General features: G+C 42.5%; 1 protein-coding gene across 3 annotated transcripts in view; it reads right to left on the bottom strand.

Annotated features, from left to right (window-relative positions):
- TJP2 (tight junction protein 2) overlaps positions 1-22,807 on the bottom strand; it is a 140,522-nt gene that overhangs the window by 90,591 nt on the left and 27,124 nt on the right. For 2 of the 3 annotated variants that reach the window (XM_019934731.3, XM_019934733.3), the window contains exons 1-2: positions 21,782-21,905; positions 873-1,501 (exon numbers count right to left, since the gene is read on the bottom strand). In XM_019934731.3, the coding sequence (XP_019790290.1) occupies positions 873-932 (60 nt within the window). In that variant the 5' untranslated portion in view covers positions 933-1,501; positions 21,782-21,905. Of the gene's footprint in view, positions 1-872; positions 1,502-21,781; positions 21,906-22,807 lie in introns of those variants that run through there. The other variant, XM_019934735.3, reaches the window with a different exon arrangement.

Here is a 22,807-nt window from a genome sequence, read left to right as displayed (position 1 = left end):
TCTTCTCTGCTGCGATTCCCCTAGCTGAGGGAGTGAGGGAGGGAGGAGGGAGGGAGGGAGGGCAATTTCTAGGATGGGATGAGTCTACGCTGGGAACTGCAGGGAAACCACAACCATTACTCAGGCCAGACAGCTGCCAAGGAAGCAGCGCTGCCTAAGAACTGAAGCTAAAATAGAGGTGGGAGGCTGTATTCCTTTCCATTACTAAGCCCTGGAGTATTCCCTCCCAAGTTCATCCACATTTCAAGAATGTTAAAACCCTGCAGTCAAAACCCTGATTATTTATAACTTAAAATAAACTACTGTGTAAAGCACAAACTTTACAAATGAAGACACAAAAGAAAAGGAACTGGTGACAGGTAAGATAATACCAGAGTACATATCCATTCCCTATTGCAAATAACTTTTACTTATATTGCAGAGGCAACTGATTAAAAGGGAAAGAGAGGATTCTGGTCTCCAGAGAGTTGTCAGTTTGTCTCACGCACACACGCCTGTAATTTTGCATCAAGTAGAGAGTGCGGTTTGAAACCGAGAAGGAAAACACAAAGGCATAGGGCAGGCGACACAACAGGAACAACGAGATGCCTCCGAAGTAGCACCAATCCAAGACAGAGTTCAAGACAGTCTTCCCTACTTCCGACTTAACCTGAAATCCAAGTGACTTTAGAGAACAGAGAAAAGGGTCCAGGAGCCCTGGAGGCCACGAGCCACCACCCCTGTCCGGTGAAACCTAGTCCCTGCCCTCAACCCCACCTCCGGATGGGAGAATCCCAGCCACCTAATGCTTATCTGGGAAGCCCACCACGCGCTCCCATGACCCGTCCTCGCGACCCTTCTCCCAACCAAGCGGGACGCAAGAGGGCACTTACTTGGAGCCAACCTGACATCTCCCGCCGGGGTGGAAACCCGCGGTCTCCTCGCACCGGCATCTTCAGGCGAGGGTCCCGCGTGGTCGCGCAGGTCCAGGACCCGGCTCCACCTCCTCCTTCTCCTCTGGGCGTCAGGTCAGTCCTCCGACCCGCGGCCGGGTTTTAGCCAGGTGCCGGCCCGCGGGAACCCACCCCTTTGTCCCTCCCCCCTCGTCGCGGCGTCGGCCCGCCCCCGGCCCGAGGCAGCGCCTCTGCGCCCGCCGCCTGGCCCGGGAAACTCTCAAACGGGCCGCTACCACCCCCGCGCGACCCGGGGGAGGGTTCGCCGGCGCCACACCCTCGAGGGGCCCGCAGAGGGCCGTGTCACGCGCGACTCCCGGCCGGGGACGAAGGAGGGCGGCAGCAGCAGGGGGATCCTGAGGACAGAGCGTCCCGCGGCCCCGACACCCAACCCCCCCACCGGCGGACCTGATGGTTCGCTCCGCGGCGAGCTCTGCGAGCAGCAGGTCCGGCTCCGGGCGCCCGCCGGGGGAGCGCTGCAAGTTTGCGTGTAGCAGCGAGCCCTGGGCGGCCTGTTTGTCCACGGGTTCTTCCGTCAAGGTCGCGTGCGCATCCTGTAGGAACCCTTTCTGGAGAGGTTTGCAGAAACCGAAAAGTCACACACACACACACACACACACACAGACACACACACACACACACACACACACACACACACACACACACACACACTGTACCCCTACGTTTAAAACACGACTTTTGAGAAAAATGCACTCCAGGTTATCTTTTTGGCACATTTCCAATAACTCCAGTAAAGCGATTAAAACTCCTCTCCCATCACCAGCTTTTCAAAGGCTTTCTTTACAAAAGTAGGTCACAAATGCTTATCAGGCAGGATTCATCGAATTCAACTCAGTACATTTATTCGTTTTAGAGTCCTCTATGTATAAAGAATTGTGCACGATAAATGAACGTTTCCTTATTTTAAGGGCATGTAAATTATTTGGAGAATCAAAACAGGTACACTGATTAAAAATATAATGGTGGATTTGAAATCTTAAGGAAACCATGTTGTAAGAGAAAAAAGTATGGCCCATCCTGCTCTTAAGTTGAAAAGCGAAACTCGGCCTACACTCACAAGAAGGTAAAAGGTAAAAGGTCTGATCTGACCAGCTGACAAGATACAGATGCCGGGCTCTCTCCCTGAAAAGTTGCTTGACTTCCTGCCTAATCAAAACAAGTTTGGCAGTTTATGTGGAAAAACAAGTACAGCAGATGCCTCTCTGAAAGTGTGAGGCTTCTGGCCTCCTTTGGAATGGCTAAGTGCCTACCTCTGAATAAAAAGCACTGTAACACTTCCCATTTTCCTTCAAGTCTCCAGAATTAGACGTTTTGGCTGTATTCCTGATGTAAGGTGTTACTCTCCTGATGAAAGAGCCATTTTTAAAAAATGTTTCCCAAATTAGGCGGTTCGGACAAATAATAACAATGGCAGCATTTGTGAACTGGTCACACCTTAGTGACATGAGCTTACACCACTAAGCATTTAAAGAGGAACAAAGGAACCCAGAATGTAGCAATTATATCTGCTGAGTGATTTCCTTTTTCTCTCTAGAGTTCTACAGTCCAATATGATAACCACTTGCCACATGTGACTATTGAACACATTTAAATTAACTAAAATTAGGGCTTCCCTGGTGGTGCAGTGGTTAAGAATCTGCCTGCCAACGCAGGGGACATGGGTTTGAGCCCTGGTCTGGGAAGATCCCACGTGCCGCGGAGCAACTAAGCCCCGTGCGCCACAGCTACTGAGCCTGCGCTCTAGAGCCCGCGAGCCACAACTACTGAGCCTGTGTGCCACAACTGCTGAGGCCCACCGCCTAGAGCCTGAGCTACACAACTAGAGAAGCTACTGCAATGAGAAGCCCCTGCACCACAAGAAAGAGTAGCCCCCACTCGCCGCAAGTAGAGAAAGCCCGCGCACAGCAACGAAGACCCAATGCAACCAAAAATAAATAAATAAAATAAATTTATTTTTAAAAATTAACTGAAATTAAAGGAAACAAAAAATTCAGTTTCTTAGTCACATTAGTCACATTTCCAGTGCTCAATCAGTAGCCACATGTGGCTAGTGGTTACATTGGACAGTGTAGATATAGAATATTTCCATCATTGCAGAAAGTTCTATTGCATCACACTACTCCAAATGATGACATACTTTTACAGTAGAAATACAAATATTTTGGCACAATACATAGTTCTGACTCAGATGTTGAAAAAAAGTGATTCAATTGATACAGTAGCATTGCTGGTGGCAGTATAAATCAATACAACTCTTTGGAAAAACAAGTTATAGTAGTACATATTTTTCACATGTGGGCGTGCACATGTGAACCCCACTCCTAGAATTTTTTTCTCTGAAGACCTTCTATCCAACAAGTAATTACCAAACACCTTCTGTCAAGTCTGAACCCCCTCATAAAAGACTTAGGCTCTATCCTCAGAGAGTCAGTTTATTGTAGTAGACAATCAGTAAATTATAAGAAACCACGTAAGTGTTGACATTCCTGGCAGACTCAGGGTAGTCTGGGGGCTTTCAGGAGAGGTGTTCCTCACCAGACTAGGGGTATGGAGTTTAGGGAAGGCTTTCCAGAAATGAGGTAGCTTACACATTTTAAAGGACAGGCAGGAATGAGTTTGTGAGACAAAAAGAGGGGCAAGAACTTTCCAGATGAAGGCAATAAATAACAAGTAGAGAAACAAGGAAGGAAGACCATGGGCTTGCTCTTGAGGTGCCAGGAAGTAAGGCTGTCCAGACAAGCAAGGGCAGTGTTCTACTGTGACACAATAGAAGAGGGATTAGACTGGCATTTTATGAAGATCACTCTGTCAGCTTCTTGGAAGATGGATGAGTTGGGTGGCAGTTGTGGGGAGGGGCATCAGTAAGAATGACAAGACCAGCAAAAAAAAAAAAGAAAAAAAAATGGATTTTTGTGGGAATGCAGGTGAGAGATGATGCGGCTATGAAGTTAGACAAAAGGAGCCACTTCAAGAGAAATTAAGGAAGTATAATCAGCAGACTGAGTGCCTGCCTGACCAGATGCGAGGTAAGGAAGAGGGAAGTAAGTCTACGGTGACTCTTAGGTTTCTGGCTTAACTAAGTCGATGACGGTGCCTTTTGCCAAAATAGGAAACACAGGAGTGGGAGCAGATGTTGAGAGGGGCTTGAGGAAGGATGGTGAATTCGATTAAGGACTGATTGGGTTTTGAGGACTACGCGTTCTCCAGGTGGAGATGCTCAAGTATCTACTATATGCCAGGTATTGATGAGTGTTTGCGTAGAGAGATTTGAGGTGGAGGAAGAGATTTGGAAATCACCAATGTATCAAGAAAGCTGAAGTCATGGGAGATAAAGAGACTTTTCAGAGAAGTGATGAAGACTGAGGCAGAAGAAGAATAAGGATAGAACCCATCCCTGGGAATGCCAATATTTAAGGGGCAAGCTTAAGTCCTCAGAGTAGAGATAAAAGAGGAACTGCCAGAAGGGGAAGGAAAAAATCCTCTAGTGCAAGGTGTCCAAAAAGTCAAGAGAAGAATGAATTTCAAGAAGGGAAGAATAGCCAACATGGAACTTCGAGGAGTTCAACTAAGATAACAACAGAAGACATTCACCAGGAAGAGGACCACTGCTCATCCTGGCCAGCGCTGTTTCAATGGCAAGATGGGACTGGAAGTTAGATGACAGAGGGTGACTGGGAGGTGGGACAGCACTTCATTGTATGCCTATTTATAATAACACAAGGTGGAAACCATCAATGTTCAAGGATGGAGGGCTATTAAATTACAGCAAATCAACTTAATTGGCATAGCAAGCCATCATTTAAAATTATATAAAGAAGTCTGGGACTTTCCTGGCAGTCCAGTGGTTAAGACTCCACGCTTTCATTACAAGGGGCACGGGTTTGATCCTTGGTTGGGGAACTAAGATCCCGCAAGCCATGCAGTGCAGCCAAAAAAAAAAAAAAAGTATCTATCCTGATGGCAATAACCAAGAAATTACAAAAGAAAAGAATTGGAAACTATATGAGAACATGGTTTGATGAATGGATAGGATTGTGTGTATTTTTCTTTTTAAATTGTAGTTATTGTTTGTGCAATAGATAATTTTTCAACACTTGTCATTATGTATTACAGTGTAAGATCCTTAAATTATAGTCAGAAGACCTCAAATAAATGTAATAAACTAAACACTTTTAATTAGATTTCCTCAAGAATGTTAAGATTTGGGGATAGACACACACATGCGCGCTTACATACATATTTGCAACATGATTATAAAGTATGATTAAATGGGAGCAAAGGAACCTGACATGAAAAGGTCCAGGCTAACTGAGCAATTTAATTGGCCTGCACACTGGATGGCAGATTAGAATTATAAAGACACTCTTCTTCAATAAGTGTTTCTCTTTTTCTTATTTTTTATTTTTTACATATGTTCCCATATCTCTTCCCTCTTGCGTCTCCCTCCCTCCCACCCTCCCTATCCCACCCCTCCAGGCGATCACAAAGCACCGAGCTGGTGAATAAGTGTTTCTTGAATGCCTAGCATGTACCCTGGGGTAGGTATACAGAAGATAAAGGCAATATAAAACAGGGGGCTTGCTCACAGCATGAAGAGAAAGACATGTAAACAAACAATGACAAGGCACAAGAATTGCTCAAGTACAAGTACGACTGAAGTGCTGACGGGTTAAAACTCCGCCTGAGGAAAGGGCACTTTTCAGGAGACAAGGCCCGGCATCCCCTTAACTTTCCAAATCAAAGGACCATACCAATAGCTGTGCATATTCACTTAAAGGACTCCTTCTTCCACAAGCAGCCACCCACAGCCCCTAAAAGAACATCCAGGAGAGAGGCATTCAAAGTTTTGCTCTGCCCCTCATGCCTTCACCTTTCGTTATTTAATGTTATGCTTGCTCACTTTCTAAGTTTGCTAACTCCACGTGCGTGCACCTAGGAATGGCCCTGTAAGCACACAGCGACAAGGTGGCCGTCCACAAGCCAGCAAGAGGGCCCTCACTAAGAACCAAGTCTGCCAGCACCTTGATCTTGGACTTCTCAGCCACCAGAACTGTGAGAAGTAAATGTCTGTTGTTTAAGCCACCCTTTCCGTGGTGTTCTGTTATAGCAGCCTGAGCTAAGGCAGCCTCCACCTCCTACATGAGTGGACCCTGCTGCGTTCTCCAAGCACAGCTCAGGCTGCAGACTCCCAACCTCACTTCCTGGAGCTACACTGGCCTTTCTTTGTAGTTGTTGCTCTTGAGACCCTGCCAAGCTCATTTCTGCCCCAGAGCCTTTGTTGGAGCTTCTCTGCCTGGACCACAGAGCCAGCTCCTGCTTAGATTTCTCTTTCCATCTAAAGTAGGAAGCATCCCGAGGTAGTTATCAGGAAGCAATGCCCTCAGGAGAAAGCCAAGTCTAAATTAAAGCAAGGAGGTGGAGTCCAGCTGAGTGTTTCATTTACTGTGAATCAAGGGTTTCAGAGAGCCCAGTGCAGGGGTATGAAAGGGGTGGGGGGGGGGGGCGGTAGCAGGTTTGTTTAGGGGAAGTGAAGACCAGAGAGGAACAACAGCAGGAAGGGAGAACAGCCCAAGAAAGGGCCCCCTCTTTTTAAACATCATCATCATTATTACCACCATTGGTAACATGTTGGCATTGCTGCTATCATCACTATGATGAAAAGGGTTAGAGTAAGAGCAAAAAGGATGAACACATCAGGAATCAGACTTAACGGGGAGAGAAAGTTCTCAGTTGGGGGAATGCTGCCTTCTATTCGCCTCTCCTCTCCCTGCCAGTGGCACAAACTCCAAACCCCAGCATCCCCCATACCCGCCCCGCCCTGGGTAAGAACTCGGCCATGGGTTCATCTGGCCACAAAGTTGTCAAAAGAATTAGCTGTGCAACTCAGAGTCAGCTGCATGGATTATACGTCTGAGGAGGCCCCAGACTGGCGTTACGGGGGGCAGTTCTGGCTGGAAGGAGGTGGCTGTGGTCTGGGCTGACCTTGGGGTGCAAGGCTGTCAGTGGGCAGGCTTCTAGGAGACTTATGGGGCTGGTCTGGGTGTGCTCAGGCTGGCAGGCAAGGCAAGGTGTACTCAGCCTGATGAACAGGGAGTTGAGATAAAGCATAATCCAACTCCAAACCTGGCGATCCTAAAAGCACTTTCTGGGGTATGGTCTCATCTGGACAGACCCTGCTAGAGAGAGCACTCTGCCTGTGGGGGAACCCTCCCCTCCTGGCAAGGTGCCCTGGGTCCTAGAGGCACTGTGCTCTGCGTTTTGATATTTTTTTTTTAATTATTTCACTACTATTTACATTGCAGAGTATATAAAATCCACACTCTTCGGGGACAGGTGCCGCTTGTTAACCTTACTCCATTAAAAAACAAAAAAACAAAAAAAACCTGGATAGAAAGTAATTGATTAAATGCACATTGTGTGCCGCAAAATCTTTCAAACACTACTTTAACTGATTTAATGTAAATCCTCGCATCGCCCCTGTATATTTGGCATTATTGCCCTACTTTAAGATGAGGAAACCAAACTTCCCGGAGGAAAACAGCCTGCCCAAGGTCATCACGGAGTAGATGGTGGGTAAGACTCCAGACCTACTGGACTCAAAGCCCATTCTCATCACTGCTCTCTGGCCCCTCGCCTCTACAGCAATAAAACAATTGCACACAGTTGGGGTAGAGGTAAGTCTTTGGTTGTTATTATTGTTGTTTTCCTTTTGGCTCCTTTTAACAGAACTTAAGAGGGGTTTTGCTGACACAACAACCGAACAAACAATGCTGGGGAATATTTGTGAAAATCTTCCTCTACAATATTAGAAAGGTAAATGCCGCAAATGTCATTTGACTCCAGCTAGGTGAGCCAGGAATTAGAATTCTCAATTCAAATATGATTCTGGTGCTAAGAATTCCAGCGATCCCTCTCCCAGAATAAGTTCTGTAAGAAAAACACTTTAATAAGGTCATAATTTTCCTTTTTAAGGAAAAATGCCCTCATCTCCCATGCAAGGGAGGGAATCCAAGGTGAGAGAGGCCCAGGGGACTGTCCACGTGATACACAAGTCCTCCAGGAAGACCAGAGGGGTCCCTGGCAACACCTGAATTTCTTTTAAAAAAATTATCAACAGAATCCTCTAGCCCTAAGATCTCAGTACCCTGATAGACACAGATTGAAATTGTTGAAGTGTCTCCTTGACTGTCAAAGAATCCTCAGACCTGAAAGGGGCCTTAGAAAAGAGCTGCAAACAGACAGTTTTCCAGGGCAGCCACGCAAAACAGTGCAGGCCTCTTAAAACAAAGGAAGCTGGGCCTGGGAAAGGCACTTCCAAGAGGCATTCGATAAAGCTTGAAACATGGCTCTAAAGCTTGAAACATGGCTCGTAGCATTTGTTTCTATAAGAACAGCTTCCTAAATTTTCCTGATGATAAGAATCACCTGAGGCATCCCAGGTCCCTCCCTGAGATACTGATTCGGTGGATCTGAGAAGGGCCCTGGGGAAATTTACATTTTCAGCAGGTACCCACCAGGGTGAGCCTTATCATCAGGGAGGTTTAGGACATTCTGCCAAAGGGACATGGTTACAATTCTCTGACCCAAGACAGGAAGGTTACCATTTTGAAGGGAGGTAAAACATTTCCAAGGTCAGAAAATAATTCTCTACTTGCAAAACGTCTTTGGTTTACAAACGAAAGGGTCTGATCTTATAATCCTCTTGGTATGCTGTTTTGCATACGTATTTATATATACACATATGTTTGGATTTCAGTTATTTTTAAATAAATGATACTTGTTTAATTTACACAAGCCATACAGTAGATCACACAAAAAACAGTAAAATGCAACTAAAGTGTCATCATCCAGAGCAAACTACTGTTAATAATTCGATGAGCATCCTTCCAGGTACCCCTATGCACAGGTAAGCATGTAGATATCATACATAACGTTATATACCTGGGACTATACTAGACACGCTCTTTTGCTACCTGTTATTTCTACATAGGAATATCGTTTGACTAATTTTTTCATGGCAATATAGATCTATATTATCATTTTTCTAGCTGCATAATATTCCATTTGTATGAATATACCATAATTTGCTGAATAAATACTTAAAAGTTCTTTTAAAAACTGGTATAGAGGACAAAGTAAAAATCAGATGGATGAAACTCTTAAGATTTTCCATAGACAATGAGAAAACAAGTAGCTTGTAAGACTCAGGCACAATTCATAAGATGTGTATAGTGTACAGGACTTCCCTGCTGGTCCAGTGGGTAAGACTCTGCGCTCCCAATGCAGGGGGCCCAGGTTTGATCCCTGGTCAGGGAAGTAGATCCCACATGCATGCCACAACTAAGAGTTCGCATGCTACAACTAAGAAGTCCGCAACTTAGTCTGCAACTAAGACATGGTGCAGCCTAAATAAATAAATATTTTTTTTTAAAAAAAGATGTTTATAGTGTACATAGTATGTTAGTAACGTGTAAGATATGTTATAAAACAAAATAAATGGAGTGTTTTTTATGTTAAATATAGATGAAAAGAATGAAACAAATAAGAATGTTACTTATAAATAGAAGGGTTCTGATGGAAGGACAAAGTAAATCGTAAATATTCATATTGAATAAAATATTAATAAATGTAATAATATCTAATTTACAATTGTATTTGTTTAGATATAATATAATGTAATAATACATTTTTGTAACTATATTATTGTTAATAATAAATATTCCCTAATAAAATATTAATGATACATAATAAAGCCCAGCTCATGTTGCCTCCATATTGACAGCTAAATCATCCTAAATTGATCACCCATTGGTGATCTCTGTCCCAAAATGCAGACAAATTACTAGTGAGCTATAGCTATTGGCCAGGAATACTTGCCCTGCGTCCCTCCGATGGAGCAAGCCTATGCTGGCTTCAGACACCTTTTATCTGCTAAGACCCCTTGTTCAACAACAGGTCTGATCTTTGTGACCACACCGTCACTGGGGAAAGCTGACACCGCACAGAGACAGGACATATAAAGATTGCAAGCACAGGTTCCAGAGTATGGACCTTTCACCCTATTAATATCCTAACCTAACTATGTTAAAGTGTTCAAATCTTTTCCCTTGCTTCTCACTGCATGTTTTCAAATTGAATAAATCATGTGACTGCAACACCCGACTTTGGTGTCTGAGCCTTTCTGTCTCATAATCTCTGGGAGAGCTTGCCTGGCAGTGTCCTTGGAGGCTAAGACTGCATCAAGGTAATTTCCCACATTCCTAGAGTAATGGAGAGAAGCAAGCAACAGGGAATTCCTGTCCAGGGTATTTTGTCTAATCTCGCCCTACAATCACATTACCTCTAAATGAATCAAAATTTTGTCTGAACTGAAAATCACTGTCACCAACCACTGAACTAATGAAAACGTGAAGTACCAAAATCAGGGCTCCAGTGATGACACTCCTCCCAACCAGAAGCTCATTGCATTATTTTATTATAATGGGAATCATAAAATAAGCTTACTCCAGCCTTCCCCACACAGCCACAGCACCAGGAGCACAATAAAGGCAGCACACACACAGACAATGTAACTGCTGATTGAAAATTCAATTGCACACCTCAGCCACGGAAGAGCCCTTGTCCATGAAAATTTTCTTAGGCAGTACTGTGCTTAGCCTAGAGGGTACCTAAAGCCAGTTACTGGATCCCTGAGTGTCTGGAGTAGGTGGAGGATGAAGTGCTGAAGAGAGAGGCAGGTGGTGGGGAGGAAAAAGGGTGATAAGTACAGAGATTCCATTTAAGAAATGTGGCTGTGAAAAGTAAGAGAGAGGTGGGGCTCTGGGTTCACAAGCCCCTAGTCATCTTTGAATTTTTGGGTTCTGGGCTCTCTAAAACATGCAGGAGTATAATTAAATTTATGTTTCAGAACCTAGATGGAATATTACTCATCTATGTGCTATACTTAAAATGTCCAGACATCTCAGATTCCAGTGATAGGCCAATGGCCACCTCTCTGTCTTGCTGATTTCATAAGTGAACAATGCACTCTAATTTTTGTTTGGAAAACATGGTAGACTATAACGAACACATTCAAAAATAAACACTTCATATTTTTATTTTTCTTCCACTTCAATGGTACACCAATTTGTCACAATGAAAGTTTGCTTAAATTCCTAAAATGACAAAGTCTTTGTATCTACGTATTTGGAGCAATGCTCTTTCATTTTAAATACTTAGAGAAGAAAGTACGGACTTATTCTTTGGGTACTGACAAAACTATTTGTCTGAAATCTCTATAGCTAGACAATTAAGTTGCCTGAATCTCAGAATGCTGAAATAATTCCAAGAAAATGTATTTATAATACAAGTGCACGTTGCTTAAAACATTTAGGCTGGTTTGAGATGGAAATTAAGAATAGAACATCTCGTGTCTGCTTCCAGCTCAGCGGAGGGCCAGGAAGGAGGTGCACCAGCCACAAGTGACAGGCGAAGCCCAACAACGTTGTAACAGCCCTTGGGCTGAGTGGAGGTACTTCCTCCACTGAAGTCTTGAACCCCTCAAACTCATCCATGAGGACTGGAATCAACTTCTTCCAAATTTCCATTAATGTGAGAAACAGGCTGAGGGAGATTTGGGCTGTGCCTGGGTTCCACAACCAGCAAGTGACTGAGGCATCACTTCATCCACTTCTTCTGACTTTAAACCCTTCTGCTCTCTCAAGTGTCAGGTGCCTGCCACAGTTTCTCAATCAGGGATCGAACTCATGCCCCCTGCAGTGAAAGCATGGAGTCTTAACCACTGGACCAGGGAATTCCCCAGAATCTGCTTTTGACCAAGACTCCTCCCACCAACCAGGTGGGTGGCTGACAGTTTTTGTGCTTGAGCCAGGTGTCAGGCCTGAGCCTCTGAAGTGGGAGAGCCCAGTTCACGACATTGGACCACCAGAGACCTCCCGGCCCCATGTAATATCAAATGGTGAAAGCTCTCCCAGAGATCTCCATCTCAACGCTAAGACCCATCTCCACTCAACGACCAGCAAGCTACAGTGCTGGACACCCTATGCCAAACAACTAGCAAGACAGGAACACAACCCCACTCATTAGCAGAGCAGCTGCCTAAACTCATAATAAGTTCACAGACACCCCAAAACACACCACCAGGTGTGGTCCTGCCCACCAGAAAGACAAGATCCAACCTCATCCACCAGAACACAGGCACCAGTACCCTCTACCAGGAAGCCTACACAACCCACTGAACCAACCTTACTCACTGAGGGCAGACACCAAAAACAACAGGAACTACGAAACTGCAGCCTGTGAAAAGGAGACCCCAAACACAGTAAGTAAAGCAAAATGAGAAGACAGAGAAATACACAGCAGATGAAAGAGCAAGGTAAAAACCCACCAGACCAAACAAATGAAGAAGAAATAGGCAGTCTACCTGAAAAAGAATTCAGAGCAATGATAGTAAAGACATCCAAAATCTTGGAAACAGAATGGAGAAAATATAAGAAATGTTTAACAAGGACATAGAAGAACTAAAGAGGAAACAAACAGTGATGAACAACACAATAAAGGAAATTAAAAATTCTCTAGAAGGAATCAATAGCAGAATAACTGAGGCAGAAGAATGGATAAGTGACCTGGAAGATAAAATAGTGGAAATAACTAGCACAGAGCAGAATAAAGAAAAAAGAATGAAAAGAATTTAGGACAGTCTCACAGACCTCCGGGACAACATTAAAGGCACCAACATTCGAATTATAGTGGTTCCAGAAGAAAAAGAGAAAAAGAAAGGGACTGAAAAAATATTTGAAGAGATTATAGTTGAAAACTTCTCTAATATGGGAAAAGAAATAGTCAATCAAGTCCAGGAAGCACAGAGAGTCCCATAGAGGATAAATCCAAGGAGAAACACACCAAGACACATATTAATCAAACTATCAAAAATTAAATACAAGGAAAACATATTAAAAGCAGCAAGGGAAAAACAACAAATAACATACAAGGGAATCCCCATAAGTTTAACAGCTGATCTTTCAACAGAAACTCTGCAAGCCAAAAGGGAGTGAAAGGACATATTTAAAGTGATGAAAGAGAAAAACCTACAACTAAGATTACTCTACCCAGCAAGGATCTCATTCAGATTCGACAGAGAAATTAAAACATTTACAGACAAGCAAAAGCTAAGAGAATTCAGCAGCACCAAACCAGCTCTACAACAAATGATTAAGTAACCTCTCTAGGCAGGAAGCACAAGAGGAGGAAAAGACTTACAATAACAAACCCAAAACAATTAAGAAAATGGTAATAGGAATACACATATCGATAACTACCTTAAATGTAAATGAATTAAATGCTCCAACCAAAACACAGACTGGCTGAATGTATACAAAAACAAGACTTGTATATATGCTGTCTACAAGAAACCCACTTCAGATCTAGGGACACGTTCAGACTGAAAGTGAGGGGATGGAAAAAGATATTCCATGCAAATGGAAATCAAAAGAAAGCTGGAGTAGCAATTCTCATATCAGACAAAAGAGACTTTAAAATAAAGACTATTACAATAGACAAAGAAGGACACTACATAATGATCAAGGGATCAATCCCAGAAGAAGATATAACAATTGTAAATATTTATGCACCCAACATAGGAGCACCTCGATACATAAAGCAAATACTAACAGCCATAAAAGGGGAAATGGACAGTAACACAATCATAGTAAAGGACTTTAACACCCCACTGTCACCAATGGACAGATCATCCAAAATGAAAATAAATAAGAAAACACAAGCTTTAAATGACACATTAAACAAGATGGACTTAATTGACATTTATAGGACATTCCATCCAAAAACAACAGAATACACATTCTTCTCAAGTGCTCATGGAACATTCTCCAGGAAAGATCATATCTTGGGTCACAAATCAAGCCTTGGTAAATTTAAGAAAACTGAAATCATATCAAGTATCTTTTCTGACTGCAATGCTATCAGACTAGATATCAATTACAGGAAAAAATCTGTGAAAAATAAAAACACATGGAGGCTAAACAATACAATACTAAATAACCAAGAGATCACTGAAGAAATCTAAGAGGAAATCAAAAAATACCTAAAAACAAATGACAATGAAAACATGACAACCCAAAACCTATGGGATGCAGCAAAAGCAGTTCTAAGAGGGAAGTTTATAGCAATATAATCCTACCTCAAGAAACAAGAAACATCTCAAATAAACAACCTAACTTTATACCTAAAGCAATTAGAGAAAGAAGAACAAACCCCCCCCCCAAAGTTAGCAGAAGGAAAGAAATCATAAAGATCAGATCAGAAATAAATGAAAAAGAAATGAAGGAAACAATAGCTAAGATCAATAAAACTAAAAGCTGGTTCTTTGAGAGATAAACAAAATTGATAAACCACTAGCCAGAATCATCAAGAAAAAAAGGGAGAAGACTCAAATCAATAGAATTAGAAATGAAAAAGGAGAAGTAACAACCGACACTGCAGAAATACAAAGGATCATGAGAGATTACTACAAGCAACTAAGAGCCAATAAAATGGACAATCTGGAAGAAATGGACAAATTCTTAGAAAAGCACAACCTCCAGAGACTGAACCAGGAAGAAATAGAAAATATAAACAAACCAATCACAAGTGCTGAAGTTGAAACTGTGATTAAAAATCTTCCAACAAACAAAAGCCCAGGACCAGATGGCTTCACAGGTGAATTCTATCAAACATTTAGAGAAGAGCTAACACCTATTCTTCTCAAACTCTGCCAAAATATAGCAGAGGGAGGAACACTCCCAAACTTATTCTAGGAGGCCACCATCACCTTGATACCAAAACCAGACAAAGATGTCACAAAAAAACTACAGACCAATATCACTGATGAACATAGATGCAAAAATCCTCAACAAAACATTAACAAAAAAAAATCCAACAGCACATTAAAAGGATCATACACCATGATCAAGTGGGGTTAATCCCAGGAATGCAAGGATTCTTCAATATATGCAAACCAATCAATGTGATATACCATATTAGCAAATTGAAGAAGAACCATATGATCAACTCAATACATGCAGAAAAAGCTTTTGACAAATTTATGATAAAAACTCTCCAGAAAGTAGGCATAAAGGGAACTTACCTCAACATAATAAAGGCCATATATGACAAACCCACAGCCAACATCATTCTCAATGGTGAAAAACTGACCATTCCCACTAAGATCAGGAACAAGAAAAGGTTGTCCACTCTCACCACTATTATTCAACATAGTTTTAGAAGTTTTAGCCACAGCAATCAGAGAAGAAAAAGAAATAAAAGGAATCCAAATTGGAAAAGAAGAAGTAAAGCTGTCACTGTTTGCAGATGACATGATAGTATACATAGAGAATCCTAAAGATGTCACTGGAAAACTACTAGAACTAATCAATGGATTTGGTAAAGTAGCAGGATACAAAATTAATGCACAGAAATCTCTTGCATTCCTATACACTAATGATGAAAAATCTGAAAGAGAAATTAAGGAAACACTCCCATTTACCACTGCAACAAAAAGAATAAAATACCTAGGAATAAACCTACCTAAGGAGACAAAAGACCTGTATGCAGAAAACTATAAGACACTGCTGAAAGAAATTAAAGATGATATCAACAGATGGAGAGATATACCATGTTCTTGGATTGGAAGAATCAACATTGTGAAAATGACTATACTACCCAAAGCAATCTACAGATTCAATGCAATCCCTATCAAACTACCAATGGCATTTTTCACAGAACTAGAACAAAAAATTTCACAATTTGTATGGAAACACAAAAGACCCTGAATAGCCAAAGCAATCTTGAGAAAGAAAAACAGAGCTGGAGGGATCGGTTTCACTGACTTCACACTATACTACAAAGCTACAGTAATCAAGACAGTATGGTACTGGCAAAGAAACAGAAATACAGATCATTGGAACAGGATAGAAAGCCCAGAGATAAACAAAGGAGGCAAGAATATACAATGGAGAAAAGACAGCCTCTTCAATAAGTGATGCTGGGAAAACTGGACAGCTACATGTAAAAGAATGAAATTAGAACACTCGTTAACACCATACACAAAAATAAACTCAAAATGTAAGGCCAGACACTATAAAACTCTTAGAGGAAAACAAAGGCAGAACACTCTATGACATAAATCACAGCAACATCCTTTTTGACCTACCTCTTAGAGTAGTGGAAATAAAAACAAAAATAAACAAATGGGACCTAATGAAGCTTAAAAGCTTTTGCATGGCAAAGGAAACAATAAACAAGACGAAAAGACAACCCTCAGAATGGGAGAAAATTTTTGCAAATGAAGCAACTGACAAAGGATTAATCTCCAAAATATACAGGCAGCTCATGCAGCTCAATATCAAAAAAACAAACAACCCAATCCAAAAATGGGCAGAAGACCTAAATAGACATTTCTCCAAAGAAGATATACAGATTACCAACAAACAAATGAAAGGATGCTCAACGTCAGTAATCATTAGAGAAATGCAAATCAAAGCTACCATGAGGTATCACGTCACATTGGTCAGAATGGCCATCATCAAAAAATCTACAAACAATAAATGCTGGAGAGCGTGTGGAGAAAAGGGAACCCTCTTGCACTGTTGATGGGAATGTAAATTGATACAACCACTATGGAGAGCAGTTTGGAGGTTCCTTAAAAAACTAAAAATAAAACTACCATATGACCCAGCAATGCCACTACTGGGCATATACCCTGAGAAAACCGTAATTCAAAAAGAGTCATGTACCAAAATGTTCATTGCAGCTTTATTTACAATAGCCAGGACATGGAAGCAACCTAAGTGTCCATTGACAGATGAATGGATAAAGAAGATGTGGCACATATATACAACGGAATATTACTCAGCCATAAAAAGAAACAAAATTGAGTTATTTGTAGTGAGGTGGATGGACCTAGGGACTGTCATACAGAGTGAAGTAGTCATACAGAGTGAAGTAAGTCAGAAAGAGAAAAACAAATACCATATGCTAACACACATATATGGAATCTAAAAAAAATGTGCTTCTAATCAACCTAGGGGCAGCACAGGAATAAAGACGCGGACGTAGAGAATGGACTTGAGGACATGGGGAGGGGGAAGGGTAAGCTGGGCCAAAGTGAGAGAGTGGCATGGACATATATACACTACCAAATGTAAAATAGATAGCTAGTGGGAAGCAGCCGCATAGCACAGGGAGATCAGCTCAGTGCTTTTTGACCACCTAGAGGGGTGGGATAGGGAAGGTGGGAGGGAGACACAAGAGGGAGGAGATATGGGGATATACGTTTATGTATAGGTGATTCACTTTGTTATATAGCAGAAACTAACACACCATTGTAAAGCAATTTTACTCCAAGAAAGATGTTAAAAAAAAAAAAGGTGGGGTGTAATTCCCTTCTTACAGAAAAAAGAATAGAACATCTATACTCAGATAACCTGTGTATGTATAGGTATTTAACATTTTACTAGCAATGAATTTTAAATTTCACATACTCAATTTCTGACCACTCTCCTTAAACAGGCAGTATAGAAAACTGTAATATAAGAGTATCTCATCCAGAAACTCAAGAACCAGAAACAAACAGGCTAGTGGCTTGGTATCCTAATCTCCACACCACTGCTTTTCCCAGTGAACCATGAGGAAACAGCAGAAAAAAAGGAAAAGCTAGTAAACAAATTGAAGCACTGGGCGAAAGAGCACAAGATGAATCAGACCTGGGTTTCGACAAGCCCCAGTTCTGCTACTTCTTAGGTTTAAAGTATGACATCGCCACTATTCAACTGTTTCTGAGCTATAAAAATGGCAAGTTTACATGGTTGGACCCAATGGTTGTGTGATTTGGTCAGCTTATCTAAACCCTCTAAGCTTCCATTTCTGCATCTGTAAAATGGTGTAATGAGTTGTATCGTGCTTCCTCAAATTCACATGTTGAAGTTCTAGCCCTCATTACCTCAGAATATGATATTATTTGGAGACAGGGTCTGTAAAGAGGTAATCAAGTTGAAGTGAGGTCTTTATGGTGGGCCCTAATCAAGTATGACTGGTAATCCTTATAAAAAGGTTAAATTTGGACACAGAGACAGACACAGAGAGAGGGAAGATGACCTCCGACAAGCTAAGGAGAGAGGCCTGGAACAGATCCTTCCCTCATAACTCTCAGAAGGAACCAACCCTGCCAACAACTTGATTTCAGACCTCTAGCCTCCCAGACTGCGAGACAATACTTTCTGTTGTTTACACCACCCAGTCTGCGATATTTTATTTTTACTGCAGTCCTAGGAAACTAATACAAATCAAGATGACAGTTGGACCTACACCTCATAGGGTGGGTATGAGAATTAAATGAAGACATGCAGGTAAAACACTCAGCGCAGTACCAAGTACACTGTAATAAGCACCCCAATAAACAAAAAGCTTCCACCTTTATTACTGTAGGTTGATACTTCACTTCCTATCAGAATTACAATGGAATTCTCACCACAAGCAACGTTTCCTCTCACTCAGTGCAGCATCTCCAGGCCTCTGATGCACAGCCCGGCTCCCCGCATTTCTTTTCCCCTCTTTGCATACCTGGCCAACGACTTTCCCTCCTCAGCTTCCTCTCCAATATCACCTCCCCCAGGAGGCCTCCTGTCACATAATCACTGCCTCAGGCCTTCTGCTTACAGTACAGGGTGAGAGCAGCCCTTTTCACACAGCAATGTAATTAATGATCCCAAATTAGACTCCCAGATGGACAAGCCTTTACATTCCTCTAAATCTCCCTCAGGCAGTGCTGTGTGAGGTGCACATTAAATGTTTGTGGAAAGAAACCCTTCACCACAGGTAGGGAAACTGGCCACACACCACCTATAAACAAACCATGCTCTACAGCAGCTGTTAAAAGTACTGTCCAGGGACTTTCCTGGTGGCGCAGTGGTTAAGAATCCACCTGCCAATGCAGGGGACACGGGTTCGATCCCTGGTCTGGGAAGATCCTACATGCCATGGAGCAACTAAGCCCGTGCACCACAACTACTGAGCCTGTGCTCTAGAGCCCGTGAGCCACAACTACTGAAGCCCACATGCCTAGAGCCCGTGCTCCGTAGCAAGAGAAGCCACCACAATGAGAAGCCTGCGCACCGCAACAAAGAGTAGCCCCCGCTTGCCGCAACAAGAGAAAGCCCGTCTGCAGCGATGAAGACCCAACACAGCCATAAAATTAATTAAAAAAAAAAAAAAGTACCGTCCAAGTTAGTGGTTCTCAAAGCATGGTTGGGAAAGCAGAAGTATGAGCCTGAATGGGAACTTGTTAGAAATTCAAATTCCTGGGCCTCACCCCAGACTGACTGAAGCTGCAATTCTGGGGGGTGAGACCCCGGAATCTGTGGTTTTAACAAGCCCTCCAGGTGATTTTGATGCAGTTAAAGTTAGAGCTACTGTGATGAGTGTCTTCAATTCCATATGAAGAGCTTGGGCTGCTGGTGTGAGCTCCCCAGGTACCCCTACTGATGAGGCGCCCCCAGGGGAGAGGGCACTGCAGAGGGGCTCCCAGGGGCACAGAAGTTTTTAATTTTTACCTTCAACTCACTTTTCTATGCCCATATTATGGGATGAGCTGGTAATAACTCTAAAGTATCTAAATTACCTAACAGTGAGAATCCGTATCTAGGAAGTGAGTCTCTGCCCAGACTCTTAGCATCCTTCCTGAGAGCAAAGAGGCAAAGGTGATTTTGCCACATCAGAAAAGTGAACACCAAAGCCCCTTAAAGTAGCAACAAACAAGTGCCAGGCAAATAGTGCTCTCCAGAGCCTCCAAGACTGTAAAGGAGGACAGCCGCAGGTAGAAGCTGACGATCAGAAACCTCAGGTCAAGAGTGTGCTCTACAGGGACCCTCCTCCGCCCATACCAGACATTGCTTATGGATCACAACATTCTTACTCAACAAACGTGGACAGCATCTAGGATTCCTTCGCTCCAGGCAGCCACTATCAATCGATCGGAACTGGCCCTTGAGAAAAGCCTGTTACTATCCTAGTTTAGGAGTTAAGTCTTCAAGCTCTGTAAAGTTAGTATAGAAAACAGCTGCTACTATAGGAATCTCACTGAACTTAGGAATCAGAGGCTATGCGATCTTGGGGAAACCATTTAAAATCTTTGAATCTCAGTTTCCTTTTTGCAAGAGGGAGCTGGCAATAGCTCCTCAGGAATGTTCTGAGGATAAACAAGATGGGTGAAAACACCTTGCCCAGTGCCTGGCAAATAAAAGGCTCTTAATAAATGTTTGCTGGATTTGAAACTATAGCCATGTGGGGGAAAAAAAAACCTCACCACACAAGCTCACCTGAGGCTAATTTACCCAGAAACCCAAGCTTCAGTGTTTACACATGAAAGAGCTTTGGAATAAGACTCTGACTTGGGAAAACAAACTGATGTTGAAGGGAATGTGGTCACTAGTGTAGGGAATCAGACCAGGGAGATATTTATCAGAAAGGGCTTGCCTGAGTCAGAAAGATCCTTCCCTCCAAAGACAACGCCGGCTCCAACCCCTCTGCCATACTCCATGCCGCCCCTCTAAGTCATTTGCCTAAAGCAACAGATCCTACCTAGAAATCTACTTTCAGGAAAACCACTTCCGGGGTCTGGGCAAGCATCTGTCTTATGTTTGGAACCTTTACGAGCTCCATAGAGTACATCTCAGTAAACAAAATCCACTCCCAGCCCTGTCAGTTCAGTGGACACTAAGGACTTCCCCACGCAAGTGTCCCCATTTGGACAACTAGACTCCAAGAAAGGCCTCGGTTCGTGCCCAGTGCTTGCTGTATGTTAACTCATTCAGCTTCAGGTTAAAACTCCCTTTTTTTTTTGGCTGCTCTGCACGGCTTGGGGGATCTTAGTTCCCTGACCAGGGATTGAACCCATGCCCTCAGCAGTGAAAGCGCAGCGTCCTACCCACTGGACCACCAGGGAATTCCCTAACCCTCCCTTTTTACAGATCTGGGGCTCTCAGACATTAAGATGTGCCAAGATCACAGAGTCGGAAGGCAGGAACCCTAGGATTTGAACAGCTGCTATTCACACTCCACTAAACTCCAATGCTGACATGCAGTTGGAATCCACCCCAGCAGGGTCCTCGAGCTTAAACAGACAGGAATTATGAAACAAGCACACGGAAAAAATTCTAACCCCATTCCAGCCATCCATGGTCAGGCCTATCATCAGTGGTAAGTGTAACTAAGAACAAATACATCCCAGCATCTGTCAAAATAAAATTTAATACCTTGTAAATCCCATTTAATTCGTACTTAAAATTGAATCAGTAAACAGGTAATACTCACCTATTTTGCTAAAAGCCTGTACACAATTAATCTTTAGAAGCCAGTGTGACTGATGTCTTTTTTATTTTCAGCAAAGTGCTTACCACTGTTATATAATTCAGCTACCTCAAAGCTAATAGAACAAACGTGACCTACCAAAATGACCTATAACCCTAGACCTCAAACTACCTTGCTAGGCATTTATTCTGAACTACGGGGGTTGGACTTACATGCTTTAGCAGGAAGCACCTCAGCTGGCATTCGCCCAAAATTACCTATCCATTCAGATCATAAATGCGGGTAAGATCTTTCGGTTCTTTGGGAAATAGGCCATTACAATTAAATTTTCCTGGATATTAAACAGTTTCACTATCAGCAACATCAAAAATGGTGGCCTTGACTTCCAGGATGTGACATAATTTACATCACACTTTTGGTGGAGGAAAGCCAGTAACTAGGCTGATGAGAGACAAAAAAAAAGCAAGTACCTGGTAAAGCAGGCTGTCAACCGGCACTAGTCTGTGTTTCCTGGAGCACTTGTGCCCGGAGGTGCAGCTGGAGTGCCAATCCCACTCACAGGGAGATGACAATAATGTGGTACTTCGCACCCTGAAAAAGACAGTGTTGTTAAAAATCCGGCAGTCATGCCCAGCTTGGCAAGATCTTCGAAATGCACTGAAGTTCACATTCTGTACAATTTACCCATTTATAGTATGGCTTTTAATATATTCCCAGACTTGTGCAACCATAACCACAATCTATGTTAGAACATTTTCATTACTTCAAGAAAGAAACCCAGGACCCCTCAGATATCACTGCCTAATCCTCCAATTCCCTCCCTTCCCCCACCCTAGCCCTAGGCAACCACCAATCTAATTTGGGTTTCTATAGAGTTACCCCTTCTGGAGATTCCATACAATGAACTCATACAATACGTGACCTTTTGTGACTGGCTTCTTTCACTTAGCATTAAGGCTTCCAAGTTGCATCTACATTGTAGCCTGTGTCAGAGCTTCACTCCACTGTATGGATATGTCATACTTATCTACTTTACAGCTGATGGACATTTGGTTTGTTGTTTCTACTTTTTAGCTATTATGCACAAATGTGTATATGGACCTAGTTTTCATTTCTCTTGGAAATATATCTCTGAGTGAAATTGCTGCCCTTAATGTTTCCAGTCTTCAAAAAATGGAAAAAAATGAGTAATCACGTGAAGTTGGGCACCATGAATCCACCTGAGGACCAAGTTCTTATAAGAATTTACTTTTCAGGATAAAAAAAAAGTACCCGGCAGGTGAGAAAACATCTAGAGAAAACTTTTTAAAAATTGTGGTAAAATACACTTAATATAAAATTTACCATTTTAAAATATACAATAGAGAAAACATTTTCAACTAAAAGATAATTACAATACCGGCTAGTCTCTATATATTTATGTGTGGGTTGCCACGAATCAGAAAAGATGGCAAATACGTTTTTCTTTTTACCCCTCATCCCAGGGAAACCCAAGA

Source organism: Tursiops truncatus, chromosome 6 (assembly GCF_011762595.2).
Source record: "Tursiops truncatus isolate mTurTru1 chromosome 6, mTurTru1.mat.Y, whole genome shotgun sequence".
NCBI classification, from domain to species: domain Eukaryota; kingdom Metazoa; phylum Chordata; class Mammalia; order Artiodactyla; family Delphinidae; genus Tursiops; species Tursiops truncatus.
This window is presented reverse-complemented; position numbering and strand designations above follow the sequence as displayed.